Here is a 17,225-nt window from a genome sequence, read left to right as displayed (position 1 = left end):
TTCATTAATGTCACAACTGTATCACTGGCAGGCCAACATTATTTAAAACTTCTCAGCATGTTAAGCATGCAATGCCAGTCAGATATGCATGCAACCAAGTCAGTGTACAAGACGAGGAGCTTTTCATGACAACTGCATCACAGAAACATGTCCACTTCAAAATGCAAGCAGACGAGGTAAGCAGTGACATTGCACAAGCACTCCCAATAGCGGATGTGAGTGCACATGCATAATTGTATAATGTCAGTGCAGTCAAAAGCAACAAACACATGCAGAAAGAAGTCTGTAGTGGAAAGGAAAGTACTACAGTTGCTGAAGACGTAGTACAAGTTACACTATAGTAACAGAATCCACAGAGATGGACAGAGTAAAAATGTTAACAGAGTTGCAGGAAAAATCAATTAATAGAAAAGCAGAGCTAAGAAGGTGCTATAAAAATATGGGAGTTTTGAAGAATGTGAGATATTCACAGGACAGGTAGGATATAATAAAGTATCATGATGAAAAAACCTGCTTTAGACCTGACAATATCAGAATGTCAACAGTGGACCTGTACTAAACCTTAACTGTCATTAAAAAAGGAATATATGTTACCCTGAGGGGAGTCAATCCAGCAATTCAGTCCAGGTGATATCTCCACAGTTTACTGACAAGGTAAAACGTTGCAGAAGTCAGAGTGCACTGGCTTGTGAAACACATAGGTTCCTGTCAGAATGACGAAAAATCAAAATCTCGAACACTTGGATGAGCGAAAACGCAGGTAATTGAAATCGATATTGTGAGATCGTGGTACAGTGAAAATCAGAAAATTTGCCCTTTCCTCACTGTAGTGCGATCTTGGAGGTTGAATATATTTTTAGGGGGGTGGGTGGCGCAGCCCCCCACAATAGTGATTTCGATTACCTGCATTTTTGCTTATCCGAGTGTTCGAGATTTTGATTTTTCATTTATGCAATATAGACCCAAACACTTACCTGTGAAATGTAATGCAGATTTTAGAATCTGGTTCAGTTTTTAAGTGAGGGAGAGTGTTTACAATCAGATGAATAAATGTGGTACTTGTCAGTTTTGTAAATGGATTTACACAGGGAACCACTTCAATATAAGAGACAAAGTTTACTTTGTTCAAGGGAAATTCATCTGCCGGAGCAAGGGCATTATATATGTAGCCCTGTATCAACATCGCCTTTGTTTTTACATAGGAAAGACAGAACAGATGTTAAAAGATAGAATGTATAAACATCTTCATGACATCTGTACAAAAAAACTTACCAATGCTTTGGTAAGACATGTAAATGAGTTTCCTGAGCACTCTCTTAAATTTGTTGTCATGGACCAAGTTGGACCTTGGCATCTTTTTCTTGGGAAAAGGGAGTTATACTGGCAATTAACTGTTAAAGCGGATTACTGGCCAGGTTTAAATGAAAATACTTCCATCTCGAGTCTTTTAAAGTTGAACGCCTTATGTAGATAGTTTTTGTAAGGAAGTGTCTTTTATTTGTTGTTAGGGGGCGTGTTTTTGTTCATGTGATTAACTGGAGTGGGTTATTTAAACTGCATATTTTACCGGCATCTGTTGAAGTCTTGCTATAATTCCAAGACAAAAAAACACTTTTACATGGTTTATTTTTTTACTGTTTGGCTTATTAAAAGATTCTGCTTTTAACATTTTGGGTGTATTTTTATTGTTTAGCCCAAGTTCGTGATCCTCTGCGGACGTGCTGTGTTTTTTTCTCTTTAGTTTGTTGGCTTGCATTTTTTAGTTTCTAAATGTAGTACATATGCAGATGGAGTATAAAAAAAATCCTCAAGGAAACTGAATGCAAAACTCCAAAACCTGAATTTTTAATAACACTGCATTAACAAGAGGAGCCACTGCAGTAACCAATGTGTATGGCAATAAAACACATATCAAGGAAATGTAGGACATATATAGCAGTCTGCAAGCAGAAAAGATATGAAAATGCATACAACCCTCAGGGTATTTAAAAACCCCAAACAGTTGTAATGACACAGTAAAAAACATTGCATAAGTATATTGATCCATCAAAGAAGTTAGACAGTAGCTGTGCTGTAGTTTGAATGGGAATGAATGCACCATGGAAGCTGTTGCAGTTAAACTAATATTTATTTATTTACTTATTGCATTTGTTAAAAGGGAAAGTCTACTGGACCTAGGTGAGCCCATTTTTAGTAGAGGCCTGGGTAGAAAAGCTCCACGTAACATTAATAATACATACAAGAAAAAGCACAGTATACAATGTATATACAGTATCAATGCATGGAAATAAATATTAAACATAGTGGTACAAGTTATTTACAAACATTACACATCAACATTGTGTACAGTTTGATCATTGAGGATGGAATTAATCAGGTAGGGTGGCAGTTTTGATTGTTACTTGGAGTTTTGTAGACATAAGCAGTTGAATTCAGCAAGTCAGAGAGAGCTCCTAAGTAGTGCTAGTGTAGAGGAATATAGTAGTAGATCATGTGTTAGGAGGTACTATTTTGGCACAAGCACATTGCCAGAGATAAGTAAGGTGTGATCTGAGAGACTTCTTAAAGAGAGCAGGATTACTGATTCTTCTTATAGAATGTGGGAGGGCATTCTATAGTTTTGAGACAGTAAAAGAATACAGTAGTTGACCAGTTGCAAGGTTAGGTTTTTCAACTTTCAGCATCATTGTGTTTTTGGATCATAGTGGATTGTTAGAGTGGTATGTAATCAATAAAGAGGAGAGGGAGGGGCAAGTTAAAGGCTTGTATATGAGATAATGTGCAGTGGTAATTGTGAATAAGTGAGGTAGTGTGGGAGTTCAAGCCAGTTTAGCTGTTGTAGAGATAAACAGTGGTGTGCTGAGTTTTTTGAATTTGTTACATGTTTGGAAATCTTGTTGTAGTATGAGTCCAGTTTGGTTTTCAGGGAGGACTGGATATTGGTGAGGATTGTGGCACCATACAGTAGAGATAGTAGCAGGAAGGATGATGCTAGAGCTTTTTTAGAAGTAATGTTAAGGTAGTATTGGTATCTGTAGAGGGTACCTAATTTTTTTGTGTTTTTTTTATGTTGCTGTGGATATGGAGGTCGCATGTTAGATTTTCACCAATAATAATTCCTAGCAGTTTAGTACTTGGAATAACCTCAGTGGGAGCGTTATTATTGGATTGGACAGAAAAGTCATTCTTGTTCACATCGGTAGGTTTTAGGGGGGGGGGGTATTAGAAGTTTGGTTTTATTGGGATTTAGAGCGAGATGGTTGTTTGACATCCAAGTTTTCGTTGAAGTGAAAGCATTTTGGGTAAGATGTTGTAACTCAGATATAGATTTGGCAGTACAGATGATTGTAGAATCATCTGCATATTGGATAACTGTGCCATGGGTAAGGGTGGTGTGGAAGTTGTTAATGAATATACTGAAAAGGAGGGGACCTAATATAGATTCTTGAGGTACACCTGTGATTGTGTTGAGAAAAGGTGAAAAGGAGTGTTGCCATTTGAAGGATTGTTGTTTATTGGTGAGATAGTCTGAGAATCAGTTTAAGGTATGGGGTGAGAGACCTAAGTTGGTGAGTTTTGTGATCAGAATGGGATGTGAAACCGTGTTGAATGCCTTAGAAAGATCTAGGAATAGTGAGGAGACTATGTAACTGGCATCACAAGCCCTGTTTACTGTGTCCATAAAGGATATTAGAGCAGTGTAGGTACGATGACCTGGCCTGAAGCCATGCTGTGTGGGGGAAAGTATCTGGTTTTGGACAAGATAGTTAAGAAGTTGAGTGTGATTACTTTTATTTAATATTTTAGAGATGGGAGAGAGGATGACGATGGATCGGAAATTAGAGATATCAGAGTTGTTGCCATCTTTATAGAGTGAAAGTACAAATGCTTTCTTCCGTATGTTTGGTATGCCGAACTCCTGAATAGATCTGTTGAGGAGTATGCTGATAGGACAGGCAATGGAGTTTACATATAGTTGTAGAAATTCAGCAGGTAAATTGTTTGGTGCATTAGCACAAGGTTTGAGTTTATGAAGTATTTTTTTTTATATTGGAAGTTGGTATAGGTGAGAATGAGAATAGAGGAGTAGTAGAGGAGTGTGAAGTGGGAGGTTCAGGTGTGCAGGGGTCTGTAGGTGGGAAGGTAGTGGTGAGTTTAGCTGTGATGTCAATAAAATATGAATTGAAGAGTGAGGCTATCTCAGTGGGAGTTTTATCTGGATTAGGGCAAGGATTGTTATTTTTACCTGGATGGATGGAATAGGGAATTGATTGTGCTCCAAAATTTCTTTGGGTTTAGGGAGTGTTCTTTTTTTTTTTTAATCACTAGTCATTTTGCCTAGTTGCGTAATTGTTTATATTGAATGAGGTTGTTAGGATTTTTATTTTTTTGCTAGATTTTTCCAAGCTTTATCCCTAGCAGACATAATTTGCTTTGTGTGTTTAGTAAGCCAGGTTTTTTAGTCGAGGTGGGGCTAAACTATTTAAAATTCTAAGAAATGTCGAATTGAAGAATTTGAGTTTCATGGAGAGGGAGATATTTGAGTGGGGTCCAGTTGATCCTTTGTAAGATTTCATTAAAGGTGTTGGGGGAGAAGTGAGATAAATCTCTGGTTTGCTTAATTTGGTGTGTGCTTAGGACTGAGGTGGTCGTATGAGTTATAAAGGCTGGTAAGTAGTCACTAATACTGTTAAGTAGTGTGCTGGAGGAGGAGATTTTGTTAGCATTGGAGACAAGTATGTAATCGAGAATTGAGCCACTTCCTGTTTTATTGTTGGGCCTGGTTATATTGGTTATTAATTGCGTATGCTTATTTAGGTGTATGCTGGTGGAAGGGTCCTGATTAGAAATATCAAGCCAGTTAATGTTAACGTCCCCTAGGATGATGGTTTTGTTTGTAATGTTATTAGTTGACCAAGCAAGAATGTCTTCAAGTATAGGAATGTTGTTGCCTGGGGGGATGTATATGACTATGATACTAAGGTTTTTACTGTTATTCATTTTCAGAAAGGGTACTAGTATCTCTGCTGTTGAGAATTGTGGGACAGGTTTTGTGTATTGAACTACAGTGAAGGTGTTTGGGTATATCAAGGCAATACCATCCCCTTTTTATGTGGTCTATCTATTCTAAGGCAGTTGTAATTAAAGGTAGGAATTTGGCATCTTTGATATAATTTGTTAACCATGTCTCAGTAATGGCAGTGAAGTTTGTTTTGTTTATGTCTAATCAGGCATGTAGGTGTGGCATTTTTATTTCTAATGCTTTGGAGATTGATGGTGGTGAAGTTTAGGGACTTTAAGGAGGTTGGGAGGGTTATAATGTTAACTTACTCTTGTATCATTACTGCTTTCTGTCTTGCTTCAAGGGTGAGCTCACTCGCATGACATTCAGCAAATCATTAGTGTGGCCAAAGGATTTTTCTAAGTCTTTGCCATAAGACGATCACTGTCATTTATCGTTGCTCATGTAGGTTTAGCAATGTTGCTCTCTGCCAATCATCACACAATGTTTGAATGCAAAGAGGTGTTTTTTTTTCTTATGTCCCTTGTGGGTATGTGTGCACTGTGATTGTCTAATTTTACACCATGTTAAAGGTTGAAAATCTGATTAAATGCTGACTTTGCAGGATGAAGGCATATTTGGTTCAAGTTAAGACCTCAGTGGCTATGTACCCATGACTGCTATCGAGACATTCTCCATAGTGTTACATTACCTAAGGTAGCCATTAAAGTAGTTTGTCTACACAGGGCTTATAAGGCAAATATACCAGGAAAATGCAGAATATTTGCAAACTTCAAACACAACATTATATAACAACATAGAGTAGTCCAGTGTTTGCAAACCATCCTACCCAAAAACAGTACTCTGTTCCAGTATAAGTACTGTGATATTTTTGCTGAGCCAGTGAAGCAGGTAGAGTCAAAGCTTTACCTATTATGCTGTTTTACTGCATATTATTAATTTTTTACAGACAGAATGCAATAGAAATTCATAAATGCACTTTGTTATAAAGTGAAAAATTCACGGACATTAATTTACATTTTGATGATAGTGATGTTTCATTTCATGATAATATAGCACATAACAGCAAAAGAAAAAAATTACAGGAAATGGATTGGAATACAAGTTTGTCATTGACATTCCATATGCAGAGCATTAGGTACACATAACACATAATCTTTCACAGGAAACAGAGCCAAATAGAGTCAATAAAACACAGTCCAGGGTCATACGACACAGAACGTCAAGAAAACATATATGAACATGATGGGATTCAAATACATGCGTATCTCATCCATCAAAGCATTTACAGAGAACAAAATCACCTCACCTTACTTTTATTTTATGCCAGAATTGCTGACTGACACTAATCTCAACTGTGCAACCGAGGGCAAAGTCTTAGCAAATGCTTAGGAATGTTTTTTGTTTTTGCCTTTGCAGGAAAACTACTATTGCTTGTGGTCAGTGATGACCAGCAGTGGTGCTCTATGCTAACTGTCACGCAGGAGTACAGAAATAGGAATTTCAGTTTATAAGCCCTTTTGAGCATGTGAGTGCAAATTGTTTATCAATTTTTTTGACTAGATTAAAGGTTGGAAATGGGAGGATAGGACAAAAATGAAAATGGGAATTGGGAAGATTGTAGAACAGAAGGTAATACAATTTAGGTACTATATTATTATGGTTCTACTGGCACTTTAAGGTGTGAAACATGAAAGGCCTCCATCTGTCTGTTTGCTACTGAGAATATAATGTCAACAGCAACTCCAACCTCAGATGGTTAAAGATGTCATGACCATTATTGTCATCTTTCTATCTATAGACTGCGGAACACCCACCTCTCATAATTGTTGAACAAGTGGACAATATGTAGATTACTCAGGTGACATTATGCCAACATCTAAAAGTAGGAATCTCACAGATTAATTAAAATATAACAGTATATTTTTCTACAATGTTGTGCTGCATTAATAGCATTCATTACTAACTGCCATGGCTGTTACTTAAAACTGTAACACTTGAATGCGTGACACACCCTTTCAGTGTACAAGTTTTAGGAACATGGCTTTTCAAAACCTAATTTTTGGAACATTAATCCTAATGAGGCACACTGCTATCTGGGCTTCCCACATATGTGCTCACTTACCACAGGTGACTAGGCATGTGCACTGCATCATGTAGAACACAACACGCTGTTTACCCAGTATGGTCATCATGCAACTTAAGCGATTCAGAAACAGTAATGAGATGTGCCCTAATTAGCATACAGTCTGAGGCCAGAGGGGAGCATATTCATGATATAAGCTTAAAGTGAAGCAGGACTCATTGTACTACAGAAGATGACTGTTTTGGACAGCAGACCACTGAGAAACTTGTTGATGCAGTACTGTAGTCTGCCATATTTAAGGTATGCGTTACTTGTTGCCTCTGTTTATTTGAACAATGTTAGATTTTATGTGAACTGTGTACTGTAAGGGCTACTAGGAAAGCTTTCGTTTTTTCTATCATTGTAGCTATAATAGTGAAAGATGATGGCAGGGATACAACACCCCAAGCTATGTTTTGATGAACATTGCTTAGTGTGTGTCAGTATAATGTTGTGTACCTTCAGCATAACTCTATACAACGTATATGTATTCTGTACTTATCCTTGTAAGGTTACATGCTTGCTAACTTGCATTCATGCACCTGTTCTTTTGTTCACGCTTGGGGGGGGGGGTAGGACAAGTGGCAATAGCTAAGATTATGGTGTTCCTCATTTTCAGAATGTTATGATGTGTAATACCTGTGTAGGACCATGGCTGTTAATTTCAGTGTTTTCCTTACTAACAGAGATATGCCTAAGATAAAGGCAGCTACTTTCCCATCCAACCAAAAGCCTCAGTTCAGTGATGGTGAGAATGAGGTGATAGTTGAGGCCCTCAGTCTTCATAGTAGATGGCTCATCATATTGCAAAATGCTGAGAAGCCCTTCCATGACTGTGTCTGGCTGAAAATTATGGACAGTGCCACTGCTGGAACTATGACATGGTCTACCAGAGATTGAGTGATATGATCAGTGCTGCCACCCACAAAGCGGAAGCCATGACACTGGAGCAGAGGACTATAGGTGGTAGGCCATCTGCTGTATCATCACTTACAGAGACAAATGAGTTTCTGGCCTCACTCAAAGTCACTATCACCTTTACAAAGTTCCACAGTGCTTCTCCCCTGTCATCACACAAACATACTTAGCACTCTGTGGCAAATTCTTAGGAATCTGGCACTTGATGTAGATGTGGGTAATTTATTGTTAAAAAGAGGTCAATTCTTAAATACTGTACTTTTAAGTCTACATGGGCTGACTGTACAATTCAGTTGGAAAGCACTAATCAGGAAAATATGTAAAAGAATGAATGTTTAATTAAATAATTGCTTTAATTATAATGTATATAACGTATTTGGAGGTTATTTAAGCTTTTGGTAGTTTGTTTATTTTAAGTTATTTTGAGGCAGAATGTGCCAAAGCAATGGATAACAACTAATAACATTTTTTTCTTTTTAATTACATGATACATTTAAATTTTTAATGTGGCTATATCAGTATTATTAAATACCTTGATATATTTTTATGTCATTAGTTTATTACCAGGAGAAAAAAATTCTTGTCTGATGTGCTCTTTTTATGCATTATTTACTGTACATCACTGTTCACCGCCTTTTTGTTTGTTCCTGTCTCTGTTGAATGCAGCTTGTGCCTTCATTCTCCACTGCACATTCTGGCATTCTGTCCTGTTCATGGAAAATAAGTTTCTCAGACCTGCAAAATTCTTTATTTCTAAATCTGTTGATTGTGGTCTGTCATTGCACTCTGTCTTTCTTGCTCAGGTTTATCCCTTCATATCTTCACAACATTGTCTTGTGAGTCCACATTATGGCCTCTCTTCTGGCCTCCTGAGAAAAGAGTTCCAGTTCTTCTGGTCCCAGTTCTTAACATTTCCCCTCCATACCTTTCCTCCCATACAGTGGTCTTCTTTTCTATGACATCTGAAACTGCATACATTACTTGAGATGTGGTTTCTCCAATGCCTTGTGTATTGGGGGAATTCTTTCTTTACTTCTATAATCTTTTCCACTAATGATGTGCCCTGTTTCCCTGTTGGATAGTAGTACTACTACTACTACTACTAATGTCCTCTTGCACTTCTTGGCGGCTCAGTCTTGTTGCTGTAATTGCCGTTCAGGAGGCTTAGTAATCTACAAAGGTACTATAAAGTCTAAACTCCATGAAGTCTCTATTCAATCTGAATTCTCTAAAACATTTGTGTATCACCTGACATGCAAATCAGTCCAAATAGTTCTATAATATTTAATGCTATCTTTTAAAAGCTGAAAGTAATGTAGCATACATTATTTTAAAATGATTGCCGTAAATTAGCCTTAATACTACCCTGCGCATGATGTAAAGTAATTTACATTGAGTATAAAACTGTTCCTCACGTTCAAAAGAATTGTCAACTTTTCAGTCTTTAGAATCTTGTTTAACATTCCCAGGAACACATTTAACTCTGGAACAGTCAGCAAATCTGTCTGGTTTCTTCAGTGGTCTGCCATGTATGAGAATTTAACAAGACTGCTTTCACTGTATATCCTGTCACCCTTTTGCAACGTTTCTTTCTACAGTGCAGATTTATTTGCAGACACAACTTCAGGAATCTCTTTCAGCAGATCTTATTATCAGTTTTCAGATTCTCTGTTTTATTGCAACAGGAATGTTGTAACAATTTTGGTTGCTGCTGTTCCTGAACCTTTACTTTTTTCAAACTCCTTTATTAAATATGTATTAAATTATCACTTAAGTCATAGACACACATATTAAAACACAGTACCATGCACAGGGTCCTATGGCAGCATAGATATGATCAAACAAGATGTAATATCCTAGGCAAAACAAGCCAACAAAATGTCAGCACAAATCCATAAAAGGTCCACGACCAAGGAATAAAAACGAAGCTGTTTTATTGTACAAACGTTTGATGGCTGTTTTATTGTACAAACGATGATGGTACTTGCTTTCTGAAGCCTGGGGCTTTGCCCTTTATCAAGCTTTGGTTTGTGAGTTAACATAATGGAACAACTATTTATTCAACAATCAGCTCAGTATATTTGGGAGATAAACCATTACAAGAAGCAGAGCCATGTATCTCACGTTTAGCAGTATAATTCTTGACAAACTTGTATCTTCCTGTTTGGCTGTTAGGAAGGGCAGTCTTCCCAGAGAAGATTGTTTTTCTAATAAGTGCAAACGTGTCTTCATTGTTTTGTGAATGTTGTAAAAGCAAGTACGTTAGACAGATGAAAATCCCTTAATATAGTTGTTGTGTCTTTCGGCTTTTCCCGGTTATAGGTTGCCACAGCGGAACTCCGGTCCGCTAATGATTGGCAGTAGATTTTTACGTGCCGCGTTGCTGGCCTTGACGCACAACCTTCAGCGAAGGTACGCCCATTCACACGTCTCCACACAGAAGACGCTCTAGCTGAGAATCGAACAGGACAACGTCTTATTGTGAGGCGACAACGCTACCATGGCACCACCACCGCAGTAAGAGTTATGCATTAATGTTCTCACACTCTGCACGTTCTTTTAAAACTCTCATTGGCTAACTCCTTAAATTAATTCACAGCATAGTATGTTATGAATTAATTTAAGGAATTAGCCAATGAGAGTTTTAAAAGAACGTGCAGAGTGTGAGAACATTAATGCATAACTCATGGTTCAGTTTAATTTTTTTTCTACTTTTAACCCTTATGACCTCATCTCCACAGTCTTGAAAAAATTACACCATAACCTTGTATTAATGTTGTAATTTGCAGGTCTGCTGTCACCCAGAGGATGAACATTATAATCCTCCAGTCATAGGGCATTTACATTAACTAAGTGAAACCTTGTTAATTTATGAGTCTTTCTGCAAGAGTGCCATAGTATGACTGCATTTTTTAGCCCCTTTTTATGGGTAGTGACAGTTTCTGAACACTGTCACTCTTATCTGTGCTTTCTTTATGCTATTTATTTTCAAGGAAGCACATGCGCATACATTGATGTCACAGTAACTGTTTGTACAGTAATTGGTTTTAGAAAAGTTGTTACACGGAATGAATAATGACCCTTAAGGAGTTAAGATGGCGTAAAGGTTCATTAGTGCTAGCTGGCTTGTAAATGATCTCTTGTTATTGAACTGCTGCTGTTAGTTAGGATGTATTTTTAAAGGAGACTCTATGTTTCAGTGTAGATATTGCCTTAATTGGATTTCAGACTTGATGACAGGAATGGCTGAACAAACCATACCATTGACAACAATTTGTGTGAGGTGCTTGGCCTTAAGAGTATATAGGTTCATAGGTTGGTACAAGGCTATCGGCCCTAGGGCCTATACAAGCCTAGCCATAACAATTCCCTGGCTATTTCTTCCCACAGTATTTACTTCCCTGGAATATTACAATTGAGCATGGCCGCCTTGGGCTTTGACCAGCACATTTGCTTAGGAAGCAAGCACTTCACTCTCAGCTCAGTGCCACCTTACCAACAGTAACTGTATCTTGATTAAAAGTTAGTGCCATGACATAGAGGGATAAAACCCTAACTATGGCCCAGGCAACTCAGATTTGATTAGTAGATCTGGTTTCTGTAGCATTAGCAGGGAGGGAGGAATGGTAGTCATCTGCGTGTTCCTTTTATACAGACTTTGGTAGGATATGAGGATGTAGATGATGGCACTGTACAATCAAGGGAAAGTGAGTGAACATTGCAGGTGTTGCAGAGATGGGGTGATTTGCCAGCACATACCCATAGCACCCCGACCTTCAGACATTACCAGAGAGCACACTGGGAAATGAGGGTAGGTCCAAAAGTAAAAATCTCCATGCAGCATGTGACATGCGAACCCGGGATACGTTACATTCCTTGTAGGTCAGGCCCTATTGTACCAAGTCTAGAGAAGATCATGAAGGCTAGGCAGACCAAACGAAGGACAGAGACACTGGGATACTTATTGTTGGTTGGGTGGGAGAAAAAATAAGCAAAAAAACCCACACTATTATCTTAGTTAAAACCATTGTACTCACAGACGCACAGTGATTTCAGGATGGGCTAATAATGTCTTTTCATTGTCACTAAGTCTTTCTACTTTTATGGTAATATACTGCCAAAAGCCATACCAATTTTGGTCACCCAGGACAGCAGTTACTGCATGCTATTAAGCCTGTCTTCAAAGGGTGAATCCCAAGAGTTATAATGATTCCGTTTTATATATTTATCATTATATAAATTAATACACAGTCAACCACAAGCTTTTCAAAATGAACAGTGAAACTCTCCAGTTAAAACAACTATCATTTGAAAATTAGAAATCTAGAAAAGTATAATGTTTGCATTGGGAAATGTAAAATAAAACATTTTGATAGAAGATGGCATTAGAAACCACCATCAGATCGCTGGTAATGTTCTTACCACTATCTGAAGCTAACTGTAATCTGTATAGATTTGTCTTCTAAGGCCCTTTATCAGTTGCAGGAGACTTACAAAATGTACAGTGACTCTGAGCAATAAGCCATCTCTCTTTTCCATCTGCTGTACAGGAAATGCTTTCTTTACTAATCCCAGTCCATAAAGTTCACTGAAAACTCCCAACTGAACAGCAAAGAGTGCCTAAACTGTACTGTTATACTGAACTTTAGAGAAGTCCACATCAGTTGGAAAAAATCCAGAGAAGTCCTGAAATGAGGCAGCACTGGAAATATTCAGCTAGCACTGTCCTTTCTGATTTTGGTAAAGGAGTCCTGGCTTTTCATTTCCCATTAGGTCAAAATTTTGACTGCAGATAACATTTTTCAAAGTAAAATTGCTTGGATAACCAAAAAGTTCCAGCCCAGTTAAGGTATACATTTTATAAGGAAATCTCTAACTTCTGTGCGTGTCTGTGTGTGTGTGTGTGTGTGTGTGTATATGTGCACATGAATGTCAGACATTTTTATTTTTCAAAGCTCTGTTACATTTTCCAAAAAAAAAAAAACACTAATACATTTTGTACAGCTTTACATACTTGACACATTTGACATGAAAACTTTGTTTTTTTATAGGTGCAAGATACGTTATGGCAGAAAACGCTGCTTTTTGCTTCTAGCATGATGACAAATTCCATTACTCCAATTTATACAAGTCCAAACACTCTGGTAGAAATGACCGTTGGGTAGGTATATGTTTTATTAGAAAGAACAGAAAGGAACGTAAGCCCACTCAAGAAGTGCTAACTCACAAGAACATGCTGTAGTGGATAGATATTAAAAGTGCAAAGTATGTAATTTGCTTTGAGATAGCAAATGTCTAAATATGGTATGTTTAATTTGTCTTGCCTACTTGATTATTGTAATCAACACTTCATAGTTATAGTTCCCAGTTTACCCAACTTATCTGATACCTTGTTGAAGGCAGTTACATTGCTGTCATGTCCTGACTGAAGTAACTGTTGCAGTATTTTTAACATATGGGTTTTTGGTCCACTGACATCCGGCCAAGGTACCAAAGCTTTACCTTACCGAGGGTGTACTTCTGGCATGTGACCACAGCTCATATGCAGTAGGAGTATATAGATGGACGTACGCATGAGTACCTCAGACTGTCTGCAAGCCAGTGGCCTGAAAACTGCTGAGACAGGAAACTGGTCAGCTAGGAGGGGTATAGCTCGAAGTGTAGGACATCTACTTTTATGGTAAGCTCTTAACACAACTGTAATTTCCTTCTTTCATGGCAGTTCCATGTAAATTCCACATAAATATCTGAATCTCCAGGGAACCCTCTCTCATATTCCCTATTATTCTTTCTGAAAAAATATTCATGTGATTACTTATTCCATAAACACACTTTCCTTCCTGGATGCAGTACTGTACAACACTGGATTAGACCCAAGCTGCCAGTTGACTTAGATCACTTTTTACCTGTCTTTACCACTATTTCCCCAACTTTGATATATTCTGCAAAGTGATTTTCCTGTTCTCTCTTCCACAGTTTATGCCATGTTGATTATCGTAGGGCTTATGAATGACCCCTATGTTACAACACTAAGCACTCACATCTCTTCTGACATCTCTCCCTATATAATCCCTTTCTGCTTCCTTTCTACATACATAAGTATGTCCTCTGCCCCCTCCCCTAAGTTTATCTGTCAGCCTTTATGTCACCTCTCTACTAAAACAAAATTCTACCCCATCACCTGAATTTGCTGATCGCACCAATAAACTATGCTACTAGCCAATACCCAGCTGTGCTATCACATAGCTTTTCCTAAAGCTAAAACCTGCTACTTTCCCACCCCCAACAACCTACTTGCAGAAAACATCAGGCTTGCAGCTGACACTGTGGCTTGTCATGTTTTCATACTAATCAACCATTTGGTCAAGGAAAGCTGTGTCCTAGAGTTCTGGAAAAAATCTTTCATATTAGCTCTGCATAAAGGTAGGAATTCCACAGATCAACAGTTGTCAGCCCATTGTCATTATGTCACTTATTTCTAGAGTACTAGAAAAACTGATTCACATTCAACTGTTTAATTTTCTTTCTGACAATAATCTCCTGTCTCCACACATATGGATTTTGTCCACATCATAGTACTATCTCTGCCCTCCTTAACTTTAACACTTTCATCAAGCAGAGCAGAATTGAAGGCAACCTGATATGCACAGTATTCTTAGATTTTTCACAGGCCTTCAATAGTGTTTTCCTTTAACTTTTACTAAATAAGCTCTCTTCATCCTGGTTATAACCAGCTATATCACTGGCAGGCATCAATCCATGAAATGACAGACATTTCCTCCTTTTTCTTTGTAGTAGTCACTGCTTCCCAAGAGTCTATTCTGGGCCCACTCCTTTTCAGCATATTAATCAAGTTTCATCACTGCTAGTAAACATGCTGCCATCATCCAATATGCAGAGAACACTATCCTAATCTGTTTTGCCAAGAACCTGGAAAAACTTGAGCAGACCCAGGAATCACTACTATCTGGTGATCATTGGCTCCATGATTCACAGCTGCTCCTACACCCAAATAAGTCTAAACTACTTCTATTCATTCCAAGCAACTCTCACCAGAAGAATCTTTTCAACATAACCTCTTCTAACTGTACCAAACGTGAACTTATTAACCTGCACAAAACTTCATACCCGTTGAAAAACATGAACAAACCAATTCTTAGCTCTAAAATAACTCCAGTAGACCCAGCTTCAACATACACTAACCTTCTGTCTGTTGGTCACTACACACCACCTAATCTGCAAATCAGATGAATGTCCTAGCAACAACAGCATATTTCATCACAGTCCATTGCTCCACAGACAAACACCTGTTACTGCTTACAAAATCTGATAAGCATGGCAATGACTCCCTCTTCTGCTCCTGTGTATCCAAAATCTGGAACTCTATCCAACTCACCCTAAAACAACCCCATAACCTCTTAACTTTTAAATAAAACCTTAAGCATTGACTGATGGAAACATGCTCATACTTATGCCATTCACCAGGGTAACACCGCAGTTCCTTAATAGCCATGTAAACTGATCCACTAAATTCCACAAATATCCAACCATATGAAATATTTGTTTTTAACATCCTGTATGTACTGCATTCTAGCTACCCACTTTTACTTAGAAACACTGTCTAACCACCATTCCCATACCTTTTCACTCCACACAGTAAGCCTTCTGTCATGCACACGGCATCCCACATACTGTACTATGATCTTCTGTCAGTTGAGTGTCCTTGTATCTACATACTGCCATTCTGCTGTACTTTATAAACTGTCTTGCAACTCAGTATCCCTGCATCTGTTTATCACCATTTTGCTGTAACTTACAAACTAATTCTAGTGTCTCTATTACCCCACCTATATTAGCCAAGTCACGCATCTATGAAAAGCGTATGTAAGCCTAAACCTAGAAGCCACTGTAAATAAAGTACCTTCTACTATAGTGGCTTTACTTATCTGCTGTTGATTGCTCATACATCTCTTACTTTTTTTCATCTTTTTGTTGAATATTTGAGACTTTTAGCCAGGTTTCAAACAGGTGCAATGCAATTATGTTATGTCTGGATTTTGTACTATTGTAGCTATACTTGTTTCCTTTTTTTTTAAACAAAATTTTTATTGATTTAACATATTTACTATTAATATATATATATATATATATATATATATATATATATATATATATATACACACACACACACACACACACACACAAGAAATTCAACTTCACATATTGTTATACAGTGATAGGAATACGCTGAGTCATCAAGGCAATCTTATACAATTAACACATTAAAAATATTGATATTTCAGTAGAACATTTCAAGGTTATCCCAATAACTGAAGGACTTACTATGATTTATATAACTTATTCTGATCACTTCTTTTTCAGTTTTACACAGTGTTTTTGTTAAATAAATTATCTGAACCTAGGAACTAAGTTCAGTTTCCATTTTTTTGTAATAACTTTTCTGGCAACTGCCAAGGGAGCCAAAGAGAGTTTTTGCAGTTGGCTTTTACAGATACAGGAAGTTGAGCATTCGTTAGTATGACTGAGTTAGTTAAAGAACAATTATCAGACCATAACCCCCTAAAAAACGTACTTCTCTCTTCCCAGTATACATTTAATTTTTTACAAATCAATAAATGTGTGTCCAATCAGCTTTTAACATTTCTACTACATCTCCAACAAACTGAAGTCATTTTACTAATAAAAACTTTCCAGTATAAACCTGAAAAAGTTTGACTGACTGATTTAAGTATCAAAGCTTTATTCTTGCCATCTATCGAGTCAGTCAATCCACCACTATCTACAAAGTTCAAGAATTATACTTATTATTATTATTATTATTATTATTTATAACTTAACTTGTATAGCTTGGACAAATTTCCTTTTTATGTCAGTCAAACTTCAATAACAGCATTCATATATTCATATAATCTATTCCTCTTCTCTCATATTATCCACAAATTAATTTCTTACTGATGGATAATATTAACTGGTTATCAGATTCGTCCAACTTGTATTCTTTCATTAAGTATTTTGGGGACTTAGCTTGTCCTTTTTCAAAACAACCAGACCATAATACTGATCCCTTCCTTTTTAGTCAATTCATTTTAACATTTATTTGTTTTATTTGACATTTGTTGACCAGGAAAAGTCCGACTG

At 37.3% G+C, this 17,225-nt stretch overlaps 1 protein-coding gene across 3 annotated transcripts in view; it reads left to right on the top strand.

Moving 5' to 3' along the window:
* The window catches only part of TBK1 (TANK binding kinase 1), a 3,544,425-nt gene that overhangs the window by 3,228,917 nt on the left and 298,283 nt on the right, over nt 1-17,225 (top strand). For 2 of the 3 annotated variants that reach the window (XM_044088041.1, XM_044088040.1), the window contains exon 19: nt 13,118-13,227. The exons of the other annotated variant lie outside the window; for it this stretch is intronic. In XM_044088041.1, coding sequence (XP_043943976.1) covers nt 13,118-13,227 — 110 coding nt within the window. The remainder of the gene's footprint in view (nt 1-13,117; nt 13,228-17,225) is intronic. 3 annotated transcript variants of the gene reach the window in all.

The sequence above is a fragment of the Protopterus annectens genome, chromosome 11.part0 (assembly GCF_019279795.1).
Source record: "Protopterus annectens isolate FY-2018-M chromosome 11.part0, PAN1.0, whole genome shotgun sequence".
NCBI classification, from domain to species: Eukaryota; Metazoa; Chordata; order Ceratodontiformes; family Protopteridae; genus Protopterus; species Protopterus annectens.
This window is presented reverse-complemented; position numbering and strand designations above follow the sequence as displayed.